A 25,247-nucleotide genomic window follows, 5' to 3' on the forward strand; every position below is an offset into this window, starting at 1 on the left:
GTTTATGCCACAGAGTACCACCCATGGCATGCGTGCCAAAGGTTGCTGACCCCTGACCTAAAAGATGTCCCAGACCTCAGAAGAAGGTCAGAAGATTAACTCTCACAGAGCAACTTTTTTTGTACAGTGGTGCTTTGACTTAACAGTGCGTCAATTTAGGGTTTTTTTCAAATATGGGCTTTTCGCTTGGTTGATTTTTTTAATTTGTGTTGTCAGCAAAAATTTGACTTACAAGATGCCAGAGCTAACTTCACAACATCTGGCCTCTCAGTTCCGAAAGTGAAACTGCAGATAATTTGTGATTGCAATTTAACTTTTTGTGCAGGTATTTTAACCATGGGTCCCAAGAAAGTGAGTGCTGAGAAAAGGAACCAGAAGATGTCCATTGAATGAAAGCTTGAAATCAGATTGAAAGCTTAAAAAAAAAAAAAAAAAAACAGAAGTATGAGTGTAGCACTTCTACGATATTAGAATCAGAATCAGAATCCTCTTTATTTCCCAAGTATGTCAAAAAAGCACAAGGAATTTGTCTCTGGTAGTTGGAGTGGCTCTAGTACGACAAAAGACAGCCATTTACACAATAAATACTTTTGAGCAAACTTAAGAGTGTGTAGAGTGAGAGTTACTTTGTCTCTAGCATTTTAATGGCAAGAGGGAAGAAGCTGTTGGACTGTCTGCTGGTTTTAGTTTGCCTTGATTGATAGCGCCTAGCTGAGGGAAGGAGCTGGAAGAGGTGGTAACCAGGATGTGGAGGGTCCAAGAGGATTTTGCATGCCCTTAGTTCTGGCAGCATGCAAGTCCTCAAGGGTGGGTTGGGGGTGTACCGACCATTTTTCTGGTAGTCCTGATTGCCCGTTGCAGTCTGAGTTTGTCCTTTTTGTGGCAGCACCAAACCAGACTGTGATGGATGAACACAGGACTGATTCGATGACTGCTGTGTAGAACTGCCTCAATAGCTCCTGTGGCAGGCCGTGCTTCCTCAGAATCCTCTGCTGGGCGTTTTTGAGGATGTATTTGATGTTGGTCTCCCACTTCGGGCCCTCAGTGACTGTAATTGTACGATAAATAAAGTTCTCATTAGCACAGAGTTTTTGTCTGTGCATTATTAGATATTTTGTGTCAACTTGTTGGCCGGACATTTCGTTGCTCCTCAGTGTTAAGTCCTGGCAACAAGCAGACGGGCAAGTCAAAAGCTCCAAAAACACATTAGCGATTAGTTGACTTCAAGTATTAAAAATCGATGCATTTAAGAGTTTATTTGAGATCTGAGTTATTTGAGTTAGGAGCATTTTCACGCAAAGAATTAAACTCGTAATTCACATTTTTCTGCATTTGGCTCTAAATAAATTTTTGGAAGGACCTCTTCCTATTTCTCTGCCTGCCCTCACATGTCAGTGCCAGTACATCATGTGACAGCAAGTCTATTTGTGTCACAGCAGGTTGGAGAAGATGTCAGCAAGAAAGCCGTCTCCAGATCCTCGTGGCATCTGCTGCTATAGACAAGAAGCAGGAAGCACCTCCTCTGCGCAGCTACATGATTTTCTCATCAGGTCGTTTGACCTCAAATTTGACTTGTCACCACAGGAGAAACGGATGTGCACATCAATACGTGCATTTGTGAGGCTCCCATTCACAACTGCAAGGAAGAGGAATTGAAGGGCTTTAGCACAGATACCTAAAGAAACATTAAGATGACAAATGGAATATCCCAAATCAAGCGCTGATTTGCTTTCCCAGCTGGGGAGCAAGGTGTGCAGCCTAATATGTAGAGGAAGTGCTGAAAGCCTTTTATAAACCTCCCACCGATCCAACTCATTGTTCTCCAGATGCCGGTTAATGGCGCCAATTGAGATTTCAATGGTTCCCGAACCACACGAGGTATTTAACGCGGCTCGCTATGTGAACGCCATCTCACTTATTGTTTTCCTTTTGATGGAATTTTCTTCAAAGCGTGCCTCTTAACATTCTCAGATCATCCGGCTCGGCCCCCTCGTTTGTACAGCCCCATTTTTTTTTTTCTGCCCTCATTTGCACGTCGAGGTGCTTTACCTTTAGGAAAAGCAAAACTAGGCTTTATTAAGGGCAAGGGGAAGAAAAAACAGGAGGATCTTTCCGAATGGTATTTCTCTCCCCGGGAGACTAAACAGAACAAGAAATAACATGAGCGCTATGTATTCATGTATGCCCTTTGATGTGTGCGGTGCACCGTCCTGTACCACCATTAACTATTTAACAGAAATATAACATTTGTCAAAACTAAAGTGTGCATCCAAGACAAGAGGTTGAGGGAAGTGTCGCAGAGTTGGAGGAGAGCAAAAAGGCCCAATTACAACCAATTCCGTTTCTTTTCTTTTTGAAGTAGAGCACAAACACAAGCGTGTATGTATGTGTGTATGTGTGAGTGGAGGGGGGGGGGGGCCGTGCATCCATTCGTGTGTGTCTGTGTGCGTGTGTTAGGAGTTTTTAGTGTGTTTGTGTGTGTGAAGTTTTGAATTCGTGCGTGTGTGAAAGCTACATCACACATCATCTTACCACCCTCTAGTGGCATTTTGAGAACTGACTCTGATTTAAAATAAAACTATATTTGTTAATTATTAGGAGTATTAAAGTGTATTATATTTATTAAGTCTCAGTGACAAACAATTTCAGATGCATGTTGAATAAATGAAGGGCATGATTCATTTGAAAAGAAATAGGACTTTGCACATTACAGCTGTAGCAAGATAGCGAGTCAATGATTGCCTAATACATTGAAATAAGTAGTGAAACACATAAATATTTGTTCTTTTAAGTCAAATAAATTGAAATGAGGAAAAAAAAATGTGATACCCTTTCTCTTTATTTGCTGTGAAATTCAAATGAAAATATCAAACTGTTTTTAAAGTGTCAGGCTGCCCCCAGACGTGCCAGTTAAATCTCTGCAGCCGTCCCCACAAACAAAAGCCAAAGTGCAGGCATCAAACAACGAAAGACAAAAAAAGTAGCGTTTGAATGGGAACATGGGTCCCATTCAGCGGGTAGTATCTGGCAATTAATCACTTGATTAATATGCCCTTAACCACACAATGTGACAGTGACAAATCCTGTTCACACGTTTGCGATCCTGAAAACGATAATTATCCAATGAAAGTCTCATTTGTCAAACACAGGCAGAGGCAGAGCTCCTGCTTCAGTCTGTAGTGTCACCATTTTTAATTTGACTACAGTGTATTTTTACACTGGCGCTCACGGTCACTCCTCAAGCAAGTACACTGATCCCTCACATTACATAAATGAAGACAAAAGGCGGAGTTTTATTTTTTTTATATTCTGCCATTTGTTGGTTTCCACAGTAACTTTACCAAACTGTTGCCTAGAAACCACGAGTTGGATACTGTATATTAAAGTGCATCCACAAATATCTTCTATCGGCCCAGTGATCCCTCAAATGTGCTCACAGCTAAGAAGGATGCTGCAGACAAATCCAGCTGTGAATGTAATAATAAAAACACATTATCACGCCTCCAGCCAGTGGTGTTTCGGGATGACCCAAAACCACATTCAGAACCAACAGCCAGCGTGATGGACTATGGATAACAAAGCAGATTGATGAGGTTTCATTGCTCAGTTCCTTTTATACTGTATAGGCTCCACTCACAGCCTGTTTTTTCTTGCTCTTGCTAATTCTGCTGTGACCCAATTTCCTCATTTGCAACAGATTCAAATGTAGTTCAGCATAAAAGTAGAAAAAAAGGATATAAACAAAAAAAAAATGATAAAAAGATCTCTCTGATTTTCAGCTGGAACCTTCATGAGAGTCCAGAGGGAAAATTCTGCTAGGGAGAAGATTGGTATGGACACTAATAATGCAGAGATTATCCTCCCCCATGATGAAAGGTTTATGCGGCCACCTCATTTAGACATGCTGATATTCAATATTAAAGCAGAGGAAGGACTCTTGGTCCACATCAAAAAGCCTTCATCCCTTTTACTGAAAACTACTCACCATCCACATCTTTATTTATAACACTGTAAATTAAATGTCCACTAAAACCAAGCTTTTCGTGGAGGAAAATAAGCACATAGTGTGTAAATTCAAACTGAAAAATGACCTCAAAGGCTAATTTCCATTCTCATTCCCAAAGTTCTGCGACATGTGACAGATACGGCTGACAGCGGTTTGAAGCGCGGCCGTCACCCGGGGTGTGACAGCATATCTTCACTGTGACGCGTACAGATGAAGGGCTGAAGGCCTGGCCAGGCGGCACGCCGGGCCGGGGAGAGCTTGGGTTGGGTTGGGGTGTCTGAGGCGGCACGGCTCCCCTGGCACTCCCCTAATGAGCTCCCAACGTGCAGCGACATCACACACACTCCCAGAGACAGCAAGCCAGGGAGCAGTATGCGCATATAAATACACACCGCACACAACCGCAACGCTAAATTCCAAGCGCCAATGTGCATGTCTCAGCATACAGACATAGTCCAAGGTTAAAAAGTATGCAGCAGGCCACGGACGCAGAACACACACACTACAGCTCAGTGTGTGCTAAATTCATGCAAACACACACAAAGAACAACAATGTGTCACCTGAGAGTATAAGTTCATTCGCTCATGAATGTTACTGAGGTGTAGTACACACGTGTCACTTAATCATACACTGATGTTTACAAAGACAACTTCCTTAATGCGAAACATTTCGGTGTAAAAATGCAGACTAAATAAAACAACATTTTTGCAGTCCATTTGCTCTAATGATATTGTAATAAGATGCCCCACAATAGAGTGGGAATGGAAAATGTAATTACATGCATTAGTTTATGTAAGCACTGTTGCCGTCACAGATCCATCAGTTTTTCAGAGCTCATCTGCAAGACCATGCATCACTGTCACCGGCCATTTGATATGGGGTTCATTCGTTAGCCTTGTTTAAAAAATGCCACCTCGCATTTACTTAGGCAACAGAGAAGTTATGACAGCGAAAAACACACCATAAAAAAGGTGAGATAAACCTCTTTATCAGGCAATGTCTGGCGGGCACGTCTAGCTGAATCCGTGTATCATTCGTTCTTTCCATTTTCAAATATGAGTATTTATTTTGCTGCATTTAATCTAACACAAAAGAATGAAACATTGCATGATTTTTCGTATTTTGGTTTTAAAATACAAAATCGAAACCCGAACAAATATTCTTAAAGCTACGTTAGCTTAACTATCACAATCAATCAGGACCACAACCACCATCCTTCATATGACCTCAGCCATGTAGTATAGAGTACAAACATTATTGTAATCGACTTCAAACATTACTGACACGGAAGATATGCTTTTGTTATAGTTTGTCGGTCAGGTTGCTTTGTTTACAATTCATTCATGTCTACACATATCACTATATGCGGACTTGTACACTTGGGGTCAATCACAATATGAATCCTACAAGGATTTACCTGGACTGACCACGGCTGGATGAAATGAAAAGGTTCTCAGCAGGGTTGGAACACAGTACCTTTTTAGGTTATGACAAATCTAAAAAAAATGCAACATGGGACATTAGTTGCCACCATCCAACGGACCTCTGACCTCTTCATGGTTATCACTTTCCTCAACTGACACGAACAACAACGTGAGAAACTCTGACGCTTCCAAACACAAGACAAAATCTTTTTGGAGTGTGAAATCTTCTAAACAACACGCATTCTTGAAATACAAGCTCCCTTCCAGAACACTTCCCTCGATTGTTAACCTAATAAACCTGGAAAAGTTATGCACAATTTGTGAAATAGAAGATACAATTAACAAGTCAGGGTTCTTTTAGAAGCTGGGAGACGGGTTTTATACGGTGCCACAGAGCACCATTACGTTCCTCAGTCACTGTCCCTGCGCTCTTAATGGACATGAAACCCAGAGCTGAAGAAATACACAAACACAATTGAGTTAGCGGGCACTTACAGGGGAGAGGCCACCTCCATACATTTGCGTAAGGACACATAACTGTCACTAAATTACATGTCATTATTGGGAAGATCGTATGGATCCCACTTATTGGTGCTTAATGGTCTCTTTTTAGTGGGGGAAAAAATGTGCTTTGAACGATGTTTAAAGCTAATGCCAAGGAGGAGGATGGGATGCCCCCCACCCTCCTTTGCTTATTCAGTTATTCAGTTACTGTCCAAACCTCAATTTCCGTTTGCAATCAGCTCATTAAAGCTGACTGATGGAAAGGCAGCCATTAATGACACTCTGTGGCTTTATGTCAAGAAAAAGGGCTGGACAGTAGACAGAAACAATCAGCAGTGGAGGCAAGTCGCCCCCTGCTGGTTTGTATAAGAGCAGCTCATTTTAGAAAAGTCACTCCTCACCGTACACAACCATTTAGTTCTAAAAATCCTTAACAAAAGCAACACTTTCATTTTCATTTAATGCAAAAATTCGCTTTAAATAATATTCAGCAAGAAAAGTAAATTCCAATTACTTTTTTCCTGACTGTTTTTACTTACACAACAGTAAATGATTTACCTTGTGAGTTCTTTGTATAAAAGCGTCCATTCGTGTCATCTTAGCACTAAAATACATGTTTAATTATTGAAAATATTCCACTTCCACAACTAAACTAATATCATCATAAAGCAGGTGAAGGAAAATCTTGGGTCAATGGCAGTTTTAATTAGTCTAATGGACACTCTCAAGCACAGTGTCTGCTCCTGTTTCAAAACAGTAATTATATGTAACAGTAATTAAATATAAATCTTATGACATCTCTAAAGTAATAATAACAATACAAGTACAGTATATGGGTTTTGCATAAAGTTAAAGGTCCTCAAAGTTGTGTATTTATCTGGTGATAAGTAAGTAAGTAAATGTCTATAATATGCTTATATTAAAGTTTTTGTTGTTGGGTTAATGTTGTTGTTTTTTGTTTGTTTTGGGGTTTTTTTTTCAATTGAAATTAAAAAAAATAATTTAGCCTTAATAGTGTTTGTTTGTATTCATTTACCTTTCCTAATTTTGTATTGCAGCAGGGAAATTTGATTTTTCTGAAATTTGATTTTTTTCATTTTTGGCAGCCTCTTGTGCATAATACATGAAAGGCCAGTAGAGGGCTAATTGTGCAAATTAATTTGCGTAAACGACGAAGCGAGAGATAACAGAATTAGATCTGGCACAGGTTCAACAGTGACGAACCGACCCGCTGCTGCATCAAGAAGGCACCCTTGCCAGAAATTAACAAACACAAAAAAATAATCGACTTTGTTGTTAATCTGCACCCAAGAAGAGCAGCGAGGGGTGGTGTGTTATACAAGGACGTGTGCATCATTAGAATAAACTAGTTGGACCCTTGGACCAAAAAGGCGGGTGAGGGTTTAAAGAAAGGCACCACCGACTTTGTGTGACACATTCATCAATCAGCATGTCACGGTCACATTTGAGCACATTTGGCCTCCCGGTTGCAAGCAGTCGAGTCACATGAGGCAGGCTTCACATGCAAGAAACCACAATGTTGGACTTCAAAGCGCGTGGGAAGGGACGTCACAAAAGTATGGATTGGAAGGGATGGAAAATTTTCATCCATCCATCCATCCATTTTCTGAGCCGCTTCTCCTCACTAGGGTCGCGGGCGTGCTGGAGCCTATCCCAGCTGTCATCGGGCAGGAGGCGGGGTACACCCTGAACTGGTTGCCAGCCAATCGCAGGGCACATAGAAACAAACAACGATTCGCACTCACAGTCATGCCTATGGGCAATTTAGAGTCTCCAATTAATGCATGTTTTTGGGATGTGGGAGGAAACCGGAGTGCCCGGAGAAAACTGGAAAATTTTCATAAAATTTAAATGGGAAGTTATGATGGGGAATTTTTATTTTTTATTATTTTTTTTTAATTCCTGGTTTGTTCTTGTTTATTCCCATAAATTCCCATGAATTCCCATGGAAAGTTTCCAACTGAAAATTCTCGTAATTGTGCGAGCCCAAGTACACTCGTGGAGCAAATGACCTTATAGCATTTGGAGACACGAAGCTGGCACCTACACTAACACTATAATTTACAGCTGTTAACACGGGGTGGGAGTCTGGGCGTCCATTTAACTCTGCTCAACATCTTTATTGCTACTAGTTCATGATCACCCATCCAAATGGACTGCTTAATGCCTGAAGCACGAAAAAAACCACACCGCAATGATGGGAAGACACTAAGGGGTCGTTGGGCCTGTTGGCTTTAGCTTGTGTCTGCATGCAGCACGACTCACCTGGGGCTCGCTCACGGCAGCTCGGGCTGGCCTGCTGATGAACCAACTTTAGTCTGCAACCACATGAAGTACTTCTGGCTGCCCCCTTAATTAAAAGAACGGTTACTTGTTAAAATCGGCTTGAACGTCATACAAAACATTGTTCCGGTAATAAATAGAAATGTACAGTCTAAATCTGCACATAAACAAAATAGTGGCCCACCTGGCTCTAAACATCCATCGTATATGAACACTGTTTCACAATATTCTTCCCGTCCACTAACAAATTAGTGCAATTTTTACAAAGTGCAATTATACAAATATGATTTAAAGCGTCATTGTGAGCTGACAATATTTTCATGGTTCTAACTCAAGAAGTCCTTTAAAAGCTTGAATCTGAATATGAGACCAAGTCAAGACATAAGACTGAGACCAGCCAAGACCGAGACAAGAGCAAGAGAGAGACAAGACTAAGACCATAAAAATACATTTTAAAAACCATGACAAGTTTGTTTCTTTTAAAAACATTTGACAGCCAAAAACAGTGTCTGCAACTGTATCAAAGCACAACATTCAAAAGTCGCAAATCTTAATTTTTTTTAAACTAAATGCTTGCCCAAAAAACAAATCCTTGTATGTATTTAATGAAGATTTAAAGACGAGCTTGGTTGCATTTAAAAAACATAAGAGACTGCAGCATTTTATGAGCTAAATGTGCACAGTGGGGTCTCATAATAATCCAATTTTAAAGTGGAATTAAAACCTCTTTCCAGAAATATTAATCTCAGAACGACAAAATCATATTCACTAGTGTTACTTACAGTTAACGTTGGCTTAGCTGTGGTTTTTTTTCAAGATGCCTGCTAAAGTTTGACTTTGTCCCCGTTGCTTGAGTCGAAGACCACTGAATTTGCAATTTTTCTTTTGCATGTTGTTGTTTGTAGTTGAGGAAACCAAATTTAATTGAGATAGCAGACGTCTGGGCTCTCCTCGCTCAGTTTCGCTCGTGGGGGGGTTGGGTGGCGTTGTCAGTTGCACCTCAGTCATGGCACCGCGGATCAGCGCTGGTCTCGACCGGTGACCGAGACCAGACCAAGACTTTTGGGAGTCAAATCCGAGACAAGAAAAAAACCTTTAAAATATGCAACCCTATCACAAAACCTCAAAGTCTATTTCTTGTCCACTTCAAGCCAGTGACGAAGACAAAGTAACCTTGCTCACAATAGAACGGTTGACACCTAACATTAGTTCTGATGCAATATGTTCAGCCTTAAGGTGATAGTGTAGGCAGTCTTACACAATGTGCTCACAAGTACTGCACACTTACTGTATCTCCACACTTCCATCGGCCAGTTTTTTTCAAAAAAAACTCACCATAAAGCAGTCCAAGAATCGTGATTATTTTTTTTTTTTTATGTCATTAGCCTAAAATTGTGGCGTGGCGAGATCACTCTGTGCATCGGTGTTATTGTTATTGCTGTGCCCAAGAAGAGTACACGAATTGAAAAGTACAATTCAGTGTGTTATTTTGTTAACGTTATCTGTTTCTAATGTTTCTGTAATTAATTTATCAAAATGAACACATTAGCACCTGCCGCACATTATGAGCTCAAAATGCAGCTTGAAATATTCCTATAATTGCACTTTTTTTCTCTATTTGTGTGTGGAGTAGCCTGATGGAAAATTAACATTTGATTGAATAACTTAATTACAAAGCCTCAAATAGGTTTTAGTACATTGCTTTGCTTTTTTTCTCCTTTTCTCATCGCACAATGAGTGGTCCTATATAAAATAAATGTTTAGATGCTGTGTGATTTTAACATTGGTTGGGTAGTGGTACATGTTGCTGCCTTTCATCCAAACTGGATAAAAATGAGTTGTGTCAGGAAGGGCATCCGAGGTAAAAACTGTGCCAAACAAATCATGCAAGTGACTTACTGATGACCCGATGGAACAAGTCCAAAGTCACAACATTGTGTGCATAATGTAATATCACTGTTAGATATTATGGCAGAACACGTACTTCGACATGTTTTAATATTAACTAATAAGTAAATAAATGCTCCCTGTGAGCGGCAATCATGGCACCAATTTCTTAGTTATTGCCATCATATATTTTGATATACAGTACATAAGATGTATACAAATGTACATTAGGGGTCGCTCCAAATATCGATTAATCGATGTATCGCAGTATTCCCCACCCCAATTCAATATTGATTTAGCAAATCCTCCGCTCCACTGCACCAATTTCTTAGTTATTGCCATCATATATTTTGATATACAATACATAAGATGTATACAAATGTACATTAGAGGTGGCTACAAATATCGATTAATCGATGCATCGCAGTATTCCCCTCCACAATTCGATATTGATTTAGCAAAAAAATTTATTCACCTCCTGGCCAGTGTGTGTGTGGGGGGGGGGGGGGCGCTTTGTGTTTCGCGTTGAATAGATGAAGGCCGCACTTGACCAAACAAAAACAAAATAGTGACCAAAGCAATTAGCAGTAGCGTGATGCCAATGCCTTCAACTTTTTAGAGATATCCCTGATCATGAGTTTAATGTCGAATATTTCATGGAAAAAAAATAGAACAATTTAAAACAATTATAAATCTGACATATAGGGATCATTTTGGATTCCCATGTAAATCCGGAACAGAGGAAATAGACATAAGTCAGGTCTCTTCTAAGCTGTGCCTGGCAGAATTTTTATTTTCATCAATCAAGGAGGAAAGAAAATTATTTCGAAAATTATTAGTTTACATGCACTTTACTTTTTCAGAGTTTATATTGAACTGTCATGTATTTTTTACTTTGTACTCCATCTGCACAAATATGGTAATACACAATGGTCATTGCACCGGACTATTGCGAGATTAGTCATTCGAACTGCTCTAAGTGCTAGAGCACTCTGGCATCTTTTTGCACAATTGTCAAAAAATAATAATAATGTGTACCGGCATTACCAAATAACTAGCAACCCTTTATTGCTCAATTACTGTTTTTGTCAATGTCTTTATGTCTCAAAAGTGTTCTCTGTCAATTGATTGTCTGTTGTCGTACTAGAGTGGCTCCAACTACCGGAGACAAATTCCTTGTGTATTTTTTGGACATAGTTGGCAAATAAAGATTATTCTGATTCTGACTGTGTAAATTCTTATTTTCAGATGTGTTCCTCAAAAATGTGAGGCACCGTGACATACTACATGTTAACATGGGAATTAAATAAATATATCTTGCTGAATAGATATCAAAGCCCATCCATCCATCCATCCATTTTCTGAGCCGCTTCTCCTCACTAGGGTTGCGGGCGTGCTGGAGCCTATCCCAGCTATCATCGGGCAGGAGGCGGGGTACACCCTGAATTGGTTGCCAGCCAATCGCAGGGCACATACAAACAAACAACCATTTGCACTCACATTCACAACTAGGGGCAATTTAGAGTTGTCAAAAACATGCTTGGTAGGTTTACCAAGCATGTTTTTGGGATGTGGGAGGAAACTGGAGTGCCCGGAGAAAACCCATGCAAGCACAGGGAGAACATGTAAACTCCACACAGACGGGGCCAACCGAGGATGGAACCCCGGTCCTCAGAACTGTGAGGCAGACGCTCTAACCAATCGTCCACTGTGCCGCGAAATTTCCTTCCATCATATAAATATGGGGAGAATTCGTAGAAAAGTGAATGTCAGTGACAGATATTTCAAGGCCTTTAAATCAATATCGAATAAAAACCTAAAGAATCGAAATCAAATTGAATCGCAACATAAAGCATGAAAATCTAATCGAATCGTGAGATCTTTATGGTACGCACCATTTTTTAGGCTTTATGACTATGTCACCCATCCCCTATTACCAGTATGGCCCAAAACTGATATAAAAAGTTGTTTTTCTTTATTTGCACAACAAATTGCTCAAAATAAAAGTAAAAGCATTATTTATAACCTTCAGCTAGTAAATTTTAAGTGGTCGTCGAAGAGCTGGTCAAAGACTTAATAAATTGTGCGTAGAAGTTGGTTGATATAAATCAACTAGCTACAAGTACTGTATATACATCTACATACTCTGATTGGATTTTTTGTTTTAATCACCATTTTCCTTCAGAGATCACAATAGTCAATGCCGCCTCATTTGTCCTCTGCCTCTAATATGTTCAGCCTCTTCTCTTCAGATACATACTTGCTCTCCATTGCAGCTCTGGCATTTAATCCATATGACTTAAAGGTTTCTTGCCACTAATTTTGACTGCCAGGTCAAGTAGTAGAGGGACCCATTAATTGCAATAATGAAGTCTTGAGTGAGAGCTCATGGCCATCTCCAGTGTGTCATTAATCCTTTAAGAAACCATCTCTATTTTTAATGTCCGCCTTTAACGTGCAGCCAGCTGTTGCAGCATCTAATTTGTCAAAAGAATTAATAAACATCATGCATACATGATTTCTCCCCATGCTCTCAGCCGTCATTTATTTTAATTTCTTCATCTGTCCATAACCTCCACATTCGATTCATTGTGATTCCTCTGCCTGTTCATGAGTTTGATATAGTTTCAAACGATTTTCTCTCTCTCTCTCTCTCTCTCTCTCTCTCTCTCTCTCTCTCTCTCTCTCTCTCTCTCTCTCTCTCTCTCTCTCTCTCTCTCTCTCTCTCTCTCTCTCTCTCTCTCTCTCTCTCTCTCTCTCTCTCTCTCTCTCTCTCTCTCTCTCTCTCTCTCTCTCTCTCTCTCTCTCTCTCTCTCTCTCTCTATATATATATATATATATATATATATATATATATATATATATATATATATATATATATATATATATATATATATATATATATATATATATATATATATATATATATATATATATATATATATATAAATCATAAAACTTGAAATAAATGTTAAGGTAAGAATTTAATAAATAAAATAAAACATGCAGCTCGGAGAGTCAGGTTGACATCAAAGAAAATGATGCAGCCCGTCGAGTCAGGTGTCACGAGTCTAGCATACAATCATAGGGTTAGGGTTAGCGTAATCTATCATAGTCAGACAGTAAACAAAGCAGGCATACATCATTATTTAAAAATGCTTATGGCATGAAACGTAAAACAGAAAAAAAAACAATATGGATTAAGATTTTTACATTAAAAGGTACCCTGACCAGGCTTAGCAAAGTAACATAAAGTAGAGCCTTGAGATACGAGTTTAATTTATTCTGTGACCATGCTTGTAACTCAAAACTCGTATCTCGTCATCTTTCCCCATTGAAATGAACAAAACTGCCAAAAAATTTGTTCCAGTCTCCTCCCCAAAACATTTTGCTTTTTATTAAGAAAAATATCAATCAATAATATAGTACTTTATCAGGAAAAATACAGTAATGATAATTTCATAGAATGTAAAGAATTAAAAAGGTTTTAGACAATTTTTCTGCTTCAATTCAATGGACATTGTGCTGCTCCTTCTAGCGTGTGCGCCTTGGCCACCTGAGGGCAGTACAATACAGACATGGATATACAGTACATGGAGCCGGTCAAAACTACTTAGTAAGCCCCAGTAGTATTAGTCGTTTTTCGCAGAGGATAAAAAGAAATGTATGCCTGTGCGTATTGTTACAGTATATTTTGTATTTACGTGTAGTATCATCATTTGTGTTTGAAAAGCTGATGCTTAAAGGGATATAACACTGCAACATTGATGTTATTCATTAGCCTGTCTATGACGTTTTATATTGTTTGAGAGGATTAAGCTAAATGGATTTTACAAAGGCAAAGCTATGTGGTTGTTTTAAATACACAACTTCTAAAAACAATATTTTATGTCTTTGTTTTGTTTAGTTTGACAGTAAGCTTCAACTGGGGGTGGCAATAAAAAGTCTGAGGCCTCTTTTTTGAAGAATTATTCACCATCTGTTAAGTCAAAGCAAGAAATTAGACCGAATGACAGCTTGTATCGAGAAAAACTTGTCGGCTCACTCGTATTTTAAGGCACCACTTTAGATGGATGGATGGATGGACAGATGATTGGTTTAACATGTGTTCTCTATGAATCAAGCTTCTATCTCTGTACAAATCCATCACTCCTCACAATGACACAGTAAAAAAGTAAGTTCATATAACGTATCGTCAAAGTATGCTGATGTGACACCACTACTTTTCACACTTTAAATATGGACTGACTCGATTCAAACGCCAACCGTCCCACCCGGCTCTTACCCTCAGCCCCGACAAAGCTGGTGAAACCTCGGCACTCTGGTGGCATGGCCTGTGTCAAATTGCTCATTTTAGCTCTAATCGTGTCATTTATCAAAATGCTACACAGCTGCGTCAGTGAGCAGTCAATATGCTAATGAGATCCAAGCAGGGACAAAGCTATTGGGCTCTGATGTTAGTTAACACACATGTTCTAGAGTAGCACCTGACTGGTGATCGAAACTTTCATCAGCTGGTCGAGAATACGCTGACATGAGTGTGACCTCCAAGAGAAGGGTAGTCAAAGGAGGTCACCACCCCACAACACAAACAGCAATAGGCATAATCTGCATTCAGTTCTTGCTGTTGATTGTGAGCTGCTGCTGATGGAGACATTAATCTTGCTTTGATAGAAATATGTCAGTTTCTGCTGGCGGTGATGGATGTGATTTATTGTTCCAGACAAATCAGCCGCTGCTCCTGACAGCTCAATTGTGGCAAGAATGTCCCAAAATGTCACCTGTTGTACAGCGAATGACCTTCTAATTTTCTAATTCAATTTCTCCACTCTCCCCACCAGTCGGCTCTGATCATGAAGCAGTAATAACAATTACACATGGTGACTGGCTTCGAAACCTGCAGTCCCCCCACGTTAAATCATGCTCAAGTAGTCTTTTATTAGGCTGCCCGCTTAAATCAATCTAAATCTAAGCATAATAACGCTCTAATCAGGTGCTGAGGAGAATAATAGGTTGTCACGCTCCAGGAAAAATAGGCAATCATGGAATGTTTTCTTTAATTAGACCGGTTTACGTCAAAGGGCACGGCAGGAGAGTGGGACACATTTATCATAGACAAGGTGGGAAATTACTTCAATTACTCAGGAAGGGGAGAGTGAAGAGAAGAACACAAGTCAGACAAGCAAAGGAGCTTCCGGGCAACACAGGGGGCACAGGAGGCAAAGAAGGGAGTGAGGGGGCAAGTAAGGAAGTGAGGTGTTGAGGATGGATGAAGTAGCATGAGGAGAGTGAGGACGAAATGAAGTGGTGAGTGCTGTTTGGAGGTCAGGGAGAGAAGGTAGTTAGGAGATAAGGAATGAAGAAAAAAGGAGGTGAGGAGAAAGTGAAAAGTTGAAGGAGGGATTGAGGAAGCGAGGGAGAAGATAAGGATACACGGCCAGGTGTAAGGAGGCGAGGAAGACAGCATGAGATTAAGGAGGAGAGGAAGGAGTGAAATGGTGTGTGAGTCATGTCACATGATATTTTATCTTTTGCCCTGATTCTCAAATTATTTCAAGGCACGAAAGATTTAGAGCAGATCTTAAAACCACACTCCTTACTCATTCAGGGAGACATACTGTATTATGGTAAACTGACTTTTTAAATGTCTGTGGAGTACCTGCCAACACAGCAAGTGTGAAATCACACAACCAAATAAATATTTGTGAGCTGCATGAACTTATGAAAACGGGTCTTCGAGCATGCCCGTTCTAAATTTTGCTGGATTGTAAGGTAAGGGTGACACGGTGGGGCGACTGGTTAGCAGATCTGCCTCACATTTCTGAGGACCCGGGTTCAAATCCGGCCTTGCCTGTGTAGCGTTTGCATGTTCTCCCCGTGCCTGCGTCAGTTTTCTCCGGGTACTCCGGTTTCCTCCCACATCCCAAAAACATGTGTGGTTGGTTGATTGAAGACTCTAAATTGCCCGTAGGTGTGAATGTGAGTGCGAATGGTTGTTTGTTTCTATGTGCCCTGCGATTGGCTGGCGACCGGTGTACTGAAGCTGGGATAGGCTCCAACACGCCCGCGACCCTAGTGAGGAGAAGCGGTAAAAGAAAATGGATGGATGGATTGGCTGGCGACCAATTCAGGGTGTACCCCGCCTCCTGCCCGAAGATAGCTGGCACCAGCACACCCGTGACCCTAGTGAGGATAAGCGGTAAGGAAAATGAATTGATGGATGTAAGGTAAGAGAGGAGCTAATTCATATAATAAAGACAGAGTTTCTCCATCCATGACTTAGCAGCGAGGCTGGGTGTTTGTATACTGGCGATACATTGATCCACACTAATTGACAAATGGAATTTGACTGCTTGATGAACTCCCGACTCTGACAGGGAAAAAACAATTGATGCAATCTTTGTGGGGTTTCACTTTTTTATACTTGGGTCTCAACAAGTTGCCACTCGCTAACTCTGCCCCTTGTCGTCATGGTGATGAAAGCTGTACTTGGCATTGGCCATGCAGTTAAGGTGATGGGGGAGGAGTGGGTCATTTGCATGAGACAGGCCTGCACCTCATAAGTAAATTTAAGCAAAGGTTAAAACAGAGGGTGTAAAGTGTGAAGTACTTTTTGATTCTTGGGGTATTTTGACAAAAACATGTCACAGACATGATACTCAGACACCTGGGGAATGTTTTAAACCGTGAAAAAAAATACATGCTCCAAAGTAACTAAATCCCTCATGAGAAAGCACTACGGGGTTGAGACGGGGGGAGATAGAGACAGACAGAGAGAGACAGACAGACAGAGCGAGAGAGAGGAAGGAAGGAAGGAAAGGATGGAGGTATGTTTTTAACATAACGACTAATATTAATATTACACCTGTGGTGCCTTGACTTACAAGTGCCCCAGTTAAGTTTTTTTTACTTACAGGAAATGAATGAATGGCGCACTCCACATTGCTAATTGCAGTGTGAAAAGGCCTTAACTTATTTAATGCCAACCCTTTTTCGGAAATTGGGAGATCCGGGTCCCAGTCATGTTTGACAATTTTGACTTATTTAGTTTTGAAGCCTACAGAAAATTGTATTCTATAGCTATAGAAACCAAAAGAAAGATTTAACCCTCTTCTTTCATCAGGAAAAAAGTACATTCTACCTTTTCGCGTTCTTTAGTAAACAGCAGTTGAACATAGGTAAGCTTCTTGAAAATACCTGTTTCCAAGAAAAAAACAGAGAAAAAGAGCTTTCTGTGAAACGATGCATTTCAAGCAGAACTTTCACTTTGATGCCAATTTTTTATTTTTTTGCTTATATGATAGCTCAAATATCTAAACAATCCTTTCCCACTGTATAACAACATAAACACAAAAAGGGTAATTTAATTGCAAAATTTCTAATTGATGAAGCATAAACTTTGAAATACGTACTACTGTGTGTTTGTGTGTGTGTGCGCGGGTGTGCGTGTGCGTGTGCGTGCGTGCGTGCGCGTGTGTGTGGTGTGGGTGTGTGCGTGTGGGACTTTTGTGGATTCCCAGTCAGCAGACGACCAGCTATGAACAGCCCCACCACTGCTTGATGCACCTCCTGTAAATGATACAAAATAAACAATTAGCATAAAAATTAAACATATTATTGCTGCAGTGGGCAGTGAGAAAAATACTTTTTTCACCTTTCTTGCAACAGGTGCTGGAGTGCATCTGCTGCTGGATGCACCAATTGCAATTTATAGAAATACGTACAATTACTACAAAATATTTATGTTGTTGCTACAGTACGATGAGGAAAGGTAAAAAAAATAATAATCCACATTACACACATCACATTGTCTGAAAATTATATTTTTGTGCACTACTTTCTATAAATAAAAGAACGACAATTTTTAAAAACCCCAATTCATCTAGCTATCGATGCTTCACGTTTTTGTCTACAGGATGCATGATTTGTAAATGTGTAGTATCGTAGGACAAATTGCACATTGCATGATAAAAATGGTAAACGGAGTACTCACTCAGGCTATGGACGTTAGCTTAGAAGTTATAGTGAGTTATAGTTATAGCGTTGAAGTTAGCAAGTTCGTACCTCAGGGCAGGATGCCGTCCTCCTCCCAGGTGACACCGACGGACAATAGTCATCGGATGAATCCAGAGCAGGCTCATTGTAACCCAAGTCCAAATCTCCATCAAGGTTTCGGGGGAAATGGACAGTGATCTCACCGTGGGCCCGAATGCTCAACGCGACCAGCGTTACACACCCTTCGTTGTCATAGCGTCATCCCTTTCGTTCCCCTTTTTTGGGGAAAAAAAAGGTGTGCCATAGTCATCATGTTTGCCCTCAGCAAAACTCTGTTTTAGAGTAAGCTGTCTGTATTTATCCTTTTTTTTTTTTGCTCTGTCTGATCACTGTCTCTCTCTCAACCACACTGTGACAACTCTCTACCGCGTCACATGGGCCTTCAACGGATATCGTCTTCCTCTGATCGTGCTGACAAAGCGCTGATCAAAACCACTGCTGCCATCTAGTGTCGATCTATCATACTAAAATCCTTCCCAAGCCTCTGATGCATATTGTGGAGCTGCGCCAAACCTTCTATTACAATTTTTAAAAAATGTGTTTGTTTTAAATACGGAAAACGTATTAATACGTCTTTGGCACTAAATGTGTTAACACTGAATTGGCCGAGTGTTCAGCAGTTTCTGACATCACTCACGAGGCCACGCCCCTTAAAGGCACACAGTACGAATGTTCTACTCTATCTACATTCTTTACATTCTGTTAACCATGTTTTACTATGGTTATAATGTATAATAAACTATAGAGTCCTGGGTTTTTTTGTGTTTTGTTTTCTTAATTATGGTGTTTCCTTGGGGGCTGGAACATATTACAGTATTTTTTAGTTGCTAAAAGGTGTTTTAATACATCAATTTTCCATTGAAAATTGTACTTGTGCTTTATTTGTATTTTTTATTTATTTATTAATTTTTTTTACTACCAATGGTTAACAGGATTTTGTTTTGGAAAATGCAATTCTATTTTGAACAATAAATATTTTTCCTAAAGCTTTATGATCTGATCAGTGTGTTGTCCTTTTTTCTACGTTGTGCGTGTCCATGGTGTTTTTCATTTTGATTGACTCTGGAGCTGTTTTGAGGCAATAGTTTGGCTTTTTGTGAATAGTCAGGGGTTTTGTGAATGTAGTTTGAATATTAAGATTTGTTTTGGTTTTGAAAAAAAATAGGTGAAAAACTAATAGCATTTCAATTCATTTCCATACATCCATCCATTTTCTTTATCGCTCATCCTCACTAGGGTCACGGGCTTGCTGGAGCCCATCCCAGCTATCTTCGGGCGAGAGGCGGTGTACACCCCGTACTGGTCGCCAGCCAATCAATTCAATTCATTTTCATCCATCCATCCATCCATCCATCCATTGTCTGTACCGCTTTATCCTCATAAGTGTCGCAGGCGTGCTGGAGCCTATCCCAGCTATCTTCAGGCTATCACTCTGGACTGGTCGCCAGCCAATTGCAGGGCACATATAAACAAATAACCATTCACACCTAAGGGCAATTTAGAGTCTTCAATGAACCTACCATGGATGTTTTTGGGATGTGGGAGGAAACCGGAGTGCCTGGAGAAAACCCACGCAGGCACGGGGAGAACATGCAAACTCCACACATGCAGAGCCAGGATTTGAACCGGGGGGCTGGGATTTGGGGGGGGGGGGGGGGGTATTGGGATTTGAACCCAGAACACAGAACTGTGAGGCAGATGTGCTAACCAGTCGTTCAACCGTGCCGCCTCAATTCATTTCAATTGTGAACATTTATTTGATGTAACGGTACATGTAAATTGAGTTACGAGCTAGGTCCTCCCAAAAAATAACTCCCAAGTCAAGGTACCACTGTATTAAAATAAATATAGCAGCTGTAATTGTATTGGAGGTCAGGGAAGAATTGAGGAGGCAATTCAAAGGCAGAGAGAAGGTGAAGAGGGAATTGGTCGCTTGGAGAGGGGAGTGTGAGTCAGTGAGCAGAAAGCTGAGTGTGGGTTCGGAAGGTGAAGGAAGGAGTAAGGAAGCGAGGAGGGGTTCAGGGGGTGTAAGAGGAGTGCGGAAACAAGTTGGTTGAGGTGTAAAGGGAGTGTGACATTATCAGGGAAGGAGGAAGGCGGAGGTGAAAGGGGAGGAGGCAATTGAGATGAAGTAAGGAAGCAAGGGCTAAGTGGGAATGAGGAGCTCAGTTACGGATATCAGGGAGGGGGGTGTGTGATAACAGGTGTCAGCTCCATCATCATCACAGTCCAGTTTTTATTGTAAAGGCAATAAATCATATGGGCTCTCGTTTATTGATATTGATGAACGACCAATTATTTGCCATCTAATATGGTGAAAAACTATGACCCATGAGGATAGCTCTCTTTCCCTCCTCCTCCATCAGTGTCTGATGCATCACAAGACACCTATGATGGATTGGATCCTTAAACTGTTATTACACATTTAATGTAGCGCTCCATTGTTGCCTTAAACATACCACTTCTAGCAAAGGATGTAGTTGTTCTATGAAGAGGTGACTCATCTCAGTAAAGGCGTTTCTCCATGTTCCCCATGATAGACCATTAATTGTTATGAATTTACCAGTACGGACTTTTACATATGATTTGATTATGTATTTGTCTTACTGTTACTTTAAAATAATGTACACATTTAATGGAACGCAATATCTCAAAAGGTAAGGCAACAAAGAAAGCTTAATAAGCCTCTTACTTTGTTTTATGTTTGTTAAATGGCACAAATATACTTACTTTATATAGTGAGCAGAAAGCCCGGCTGGCGGGGGCTGGTGTCAGCGACGTTCCACCGCGGTGGGATGCAGAAAAGTCACGTCGCCTGGCGAGAGCCTAGCTGGACGTCAGGGGACGCAGAAGGATGGTCGGTAGCTAAGCCCTCCGCATGCACGTTCACGACTCACAACTGAAGCCGGGTGTTCGAGACCTTGCTGAGAGAGAGATAGGTTGGTGATAACTTAGCTTTAGCTAAGTTTTTTTTCTCCCCGCCTTTCAGTTTACTTCTTTTTAATGAACTGATTCACATGATTCAGTACACTCAAAAGAACTCCCGTGCCCATCACTATTTGTTGCTGGGGACTTAAAAACTCACACTACAGCCATTCAACAGCATTTACGCGATCACGAAGACTACTGGTTACAAGTAAGGGATTGGGAGGTGATTGTTGTTTCTACAATGCACAGGGACGGTGCAATACCATCAAAGTGCAAAGAAATGCATAATTTCACTATCGCCACACTATTTTTGTTATTTTCCTTTGCAAAAAGTGTATTTGATTGTTGTTACTTTTTTTATTTACGCATAAGAATACAGTTTTACTGGCGTGTTAAGTGCGCAATCCATTGTCGGTCATACCGAAGTGTGCGGTCATAAATCAGTTGTGGAGGTTAAGGACTGTATTACTGAAGGACTTACAATACTTATCTTAAATAATATTTACAATGACCAGTGAGAAATTTCAACTCCATTGTAGTCCCGACTGTGAGCTGGTTTGATGTGCTGCACAGCCGACGTCACGTAAGTAAGTGCTTCTCCCCGCCGTCAGTCACCCACATCTTTGCTAGTTAAACAGTTGCGTAATCTTGTCACCTTTTCTCGCTCTTCGCATCAAAATTACGATGGTGTGTGCGTGTAGGTGTGTGTGTGTGCCCCCAATATCAAACCGCCACTCACCTTTACGTTTACGTATTCGCGCACACACAGTTGCCTTTATGGACCACAATCGGCATCCATCTACCTATCAGTTAAGAGTCTTTAGAGAAATGTACTGAGAATAGTGTGCTTGTTTATGTTTAGGTACTTACTGTACCGTGTTGTCATGTTAATTCTGCACTAAGTTGCTGATTTAGCTGATTTAATAATTATCGCACTACTCGTCACTTTAAACCGCATACACTCCTTGAAGTCTCAGCGCCCTTTGCACAATGGGCATTGCACCGGACTATTGCAATATTAGTCATTCGAACTGCTCTAAGTGCTAGAGGACTCTGCATCTTTTTGCACAATTGTTTTTTGTCAATGTCTTTATGTCTCCAATGTGTTCTGTAAATTGACTGTCTGTTGTACTAGAGCGGCTCCAACGACCGGAGACAAATTCCTTGTGTGTTTTGGAGATACTTGGCAAATAAAGATGATTCTGATTCTGATTCTGATTTAACCCTAATATTTAAGTTATTGGTTCATGTTGATGTAACTGTGACATGTGTGGTGTACATTACCAATGGGTACAGTTAAGCTAATGCTTTTTTTGGTACTGTGGATAAGTGATATGGCTGGCACAATTACAGCTGCTATATTTATTTTAATACAGTGGTACCTTGACTTGGGAGTTAATATTTTTTGGGACCTAGCTCGTGTTTGTTTCTATGTGCCCTGCGATTGGCTGGCGACCGGTTCAGGGTGTACCACGCCTCCCGCCCGAAGATCGGATAGGCTCCAGCAGCCCGTGACCCTAGTGAGGATAAAGCGGTAAAGAAAATGGATGGATGGATAAGTGATATTCCTGCCACTTGGCCAGCTGCTGAAAGTAACTAAAAAGTTACTTTTTTCAAACTTAGTTACTATTGAAATCAAGTAATCAGTAAAGTAACTAAGTTACTTTTTCAAGGTAACCGTGGCAACAGTGTTTTATATAGAATGGACTACTAAATACTTTTTCACTGAAGTCCGGTCAAAGGCTTGTATGTCTAATTTGTTAAGAAACCATTGCGGTGTTAGAGGACTATAACATCAGCCGGCACTTTTCTACCAAGCATGCTGATTATGCTAGCAGCCAATCAACGCAGGAACTGGTGGCTTTGGCTGAGCAGTTAAAAATCAAGCTTGCAGGCTCAGCAAAACACCTTTATCTGACAAACTGCCATCCAAGATTCAGTCACACAAGACCTGGAAACAGCGCCACGGGAGCTGCAGATGGAACTGATTGATCTCCAATGTGATACTGTCTTAAAAGAGAAGTTCAACTCTCAAACTGGATGAGTTTTATGCTTCATGAAGCGCAGACAAAAATCTCCAAAAATCCGGAAGATTACACAGAGGATGCTGGTGGTGTTTGGCTCTACACGTGTGAACAGTGTAAACAGACCTTTAGTGTGATGAACACCAACAAAACATCTTACAGATCCTAGCTGAGTAATGAACACTTTGGATGTGTTGTGCAAATTGCCACATCAAAACTAACACCAGACTTTGATGCACTGGCAAAAAAAGGTGATCAACAAAACAACACTGTTCCCATTAAAAGTAAATCTAAGTATTAAGACGACAATGCCTTTTTTTATTATTATTATTATTTTAAATATATATATGTAAGCATCTGGTTCTGGCCCGCCTGTCAAATTCTAAAAGTCAATGTGGCCCCTGAGCCAAAAGGGTTGCCCAGCCCATCACCTGACTTGAATCCTATCGAAAATCTATGGAAAGAACAGAGTCCCATAAAGAAGCCCACGGAACCTTCAAGATTTGAAAACTTCTTGTGTTGAGGAATGGGCCAAAATCACACCAGAGCAATGCATGCAACTAGTTTCTTCATACAGGACGTGTCTTGAACCTGTCATTGCAAACAAAGGCTTTTGTACAAAGTATTAAATAAATACCAGTTGGTGTGTTCAATACTTTTTCCCTGTATCATTTTACATTATTACACATAACTTAACTTATGAGCTTATTTGTTCTTTTTCTTTGTATGTATGAATTACTTGGGTTGTTCCCAACAATTGGTGTAAATTACATGTCAATAGCACCTTTGGAAAATATTTTGTGAGCAAAATGGTGAGGCGTTAAATACTTATTTCAGTCGCTGTATCTTGCATTTTGGTTGAACTGTGTGCATTTAATTGTCAGAAATCGTCACAAAAAATCACTAAAAATGCTTTTTTCTCATTTTGAATGCTGTAGTAGGTGGCAATGCAAGGCAACTACTTCGTACACGTCAAACTTTGCAGATATCTTATATTTTGGTTCAACTGTGTGCAATTAACTGGCAAAAATATTCACTAAAAATCAATACAAATAATTTTTCTCATTCTGATTGCTGTAGAAGATGGCAATGTGAGGCCACTACTTACTACAAGTAAATTTTTGCGGATATCTTGCATTTTGGTTAAATTGCGTGCAATTAATTCTAAACACTTTTTACTAAAAATCAATATAAACACTTTTTGTCATTCTGATTGCTGTAGTAATTGGCGATGAGAGTCCGTCCACTACTTACTACAGGTCAGATTTTACAGATATCTTACATTATAGAGAAACTGTGTGCAATTACTTGTAGAAAATATTCACCAAAAATCAATAATTATCAAAAATAGTCGCCAAAAACCAAGACTGATTCTATTGGTAGGGCAATAAACACGACACCACAGGGAAACACGCCCTTTCCACCCCTGTCTAGTACATTGCTTCAGTGTTACAAATAAACCCTAAAATCATTATTCATTTTCAATTTAACACCAATAATGAAGATCCCAAGAATAATTACAAATTCAACACAAACCACACATTAACAACCTATAACCTCATAACTGCAACAATGTGAGTTGATGAGGTGGAGCTTCCTTCCTTGGATTTTGAACTGCAAGTGATCACACCTTGCTCCATGTAGTCCATTTTCTTGTTATTTCTGGTATGTGACAAAAATGTACTCATGTAGGCATACGAGCTGATACTTATAATAATAGTATTCAAATGAATACTTGAGACGATAAATATTCTGTGAAAAAACAACTACTTGAGTACCAAGTAACGGGTGAATAACTTGTATTTGATAATTTTTTTTTAAATCACTGCATGAATTTTACAAATAAGCCAAAATACAGGAATGTGCAAACTCATATATCGCCCTGCAATATCATTTTAACTAAAACAATAATATAATGAATCTTCTTACGATAACATAAATTGAGGCTAAATGCAAACTACAAGCGCACGTTGTTCTTACTCAGTTGAACCATTTACAACCATATGTTGTTGTTTTTTAAAAGAGAGACTTCCCACCATTAACTGTACTATAAATGTAGTCTGGTTGACCACATTAAGTTCCCTCCTTAGACTCATGGCATCTGACACGCGATA

At 40.1% G+C, this 25,247-nt stretch overlaps 1 protein-coding gene across 1 annotated transcript; it reads right to left on the reverse strand.

Annotated features, from left to right (window-relative positions):
* Nucleotides 1-492: 492 nt before the first annotated feature.
* On the reverse strand, nt 493-24,782 carry LOC133409453 (uncharacterized). Its single transcript, XM_061689461.1, has 6 exons — nt 24,764-24,782; nt 18,191-18,363; nt 17,539-17,695; nt 17,268-17,323; nt 8,222-8,306; nt 493-1,048 (listed from the first exon to the last, which is right to left on the reverse strand). Exons 1-6 carry the CDS (start codon nt 24,780-24,782, stop codon nt 708-710), a joined length of 831 nt encoding a protein of 276 aa, XP_061545445.1. The 3' UTR covers nt 493-707.
* Nucleotides 24,783-25,247: the final 465 nt, after the last annotated feature.

This window comes from Phycodurus eques, chromosome 1 (genome assembly GCF_024500275.1).
Source record: "Phycodurus eques isolate BA_2022a chromosome 1, UOR_Pequ_1.1, whole genome shotgun sequence".
Lineage (NCBI taxonomy): Eukaryota > Metazoa > Chordata > Actinopteri > Syngnathiformes > Syngnathidae > Phycodurus > Phycodurus eques.

Excerpts from the sequence above, each read along its gene's own strand:
- LOC133409453 (XM_061689461.1), bottom strand. Across the intron at positions 8,307-17,267 it reads TTACTAAAGAACGCGAAAAG|GGGGCAGCCAGAAGTACTTC; the intron begins GTAGAATGTACT and ends CTTTTAATTAAG. Across the intron at positions 1,049-8,221 it reads CTGCCGTGAGCGAGCCCCAG|TCACTGAGGGCCCGAAGTGG; the intron begins GTGAGTCGTGCT and ends GTACAATTACAG.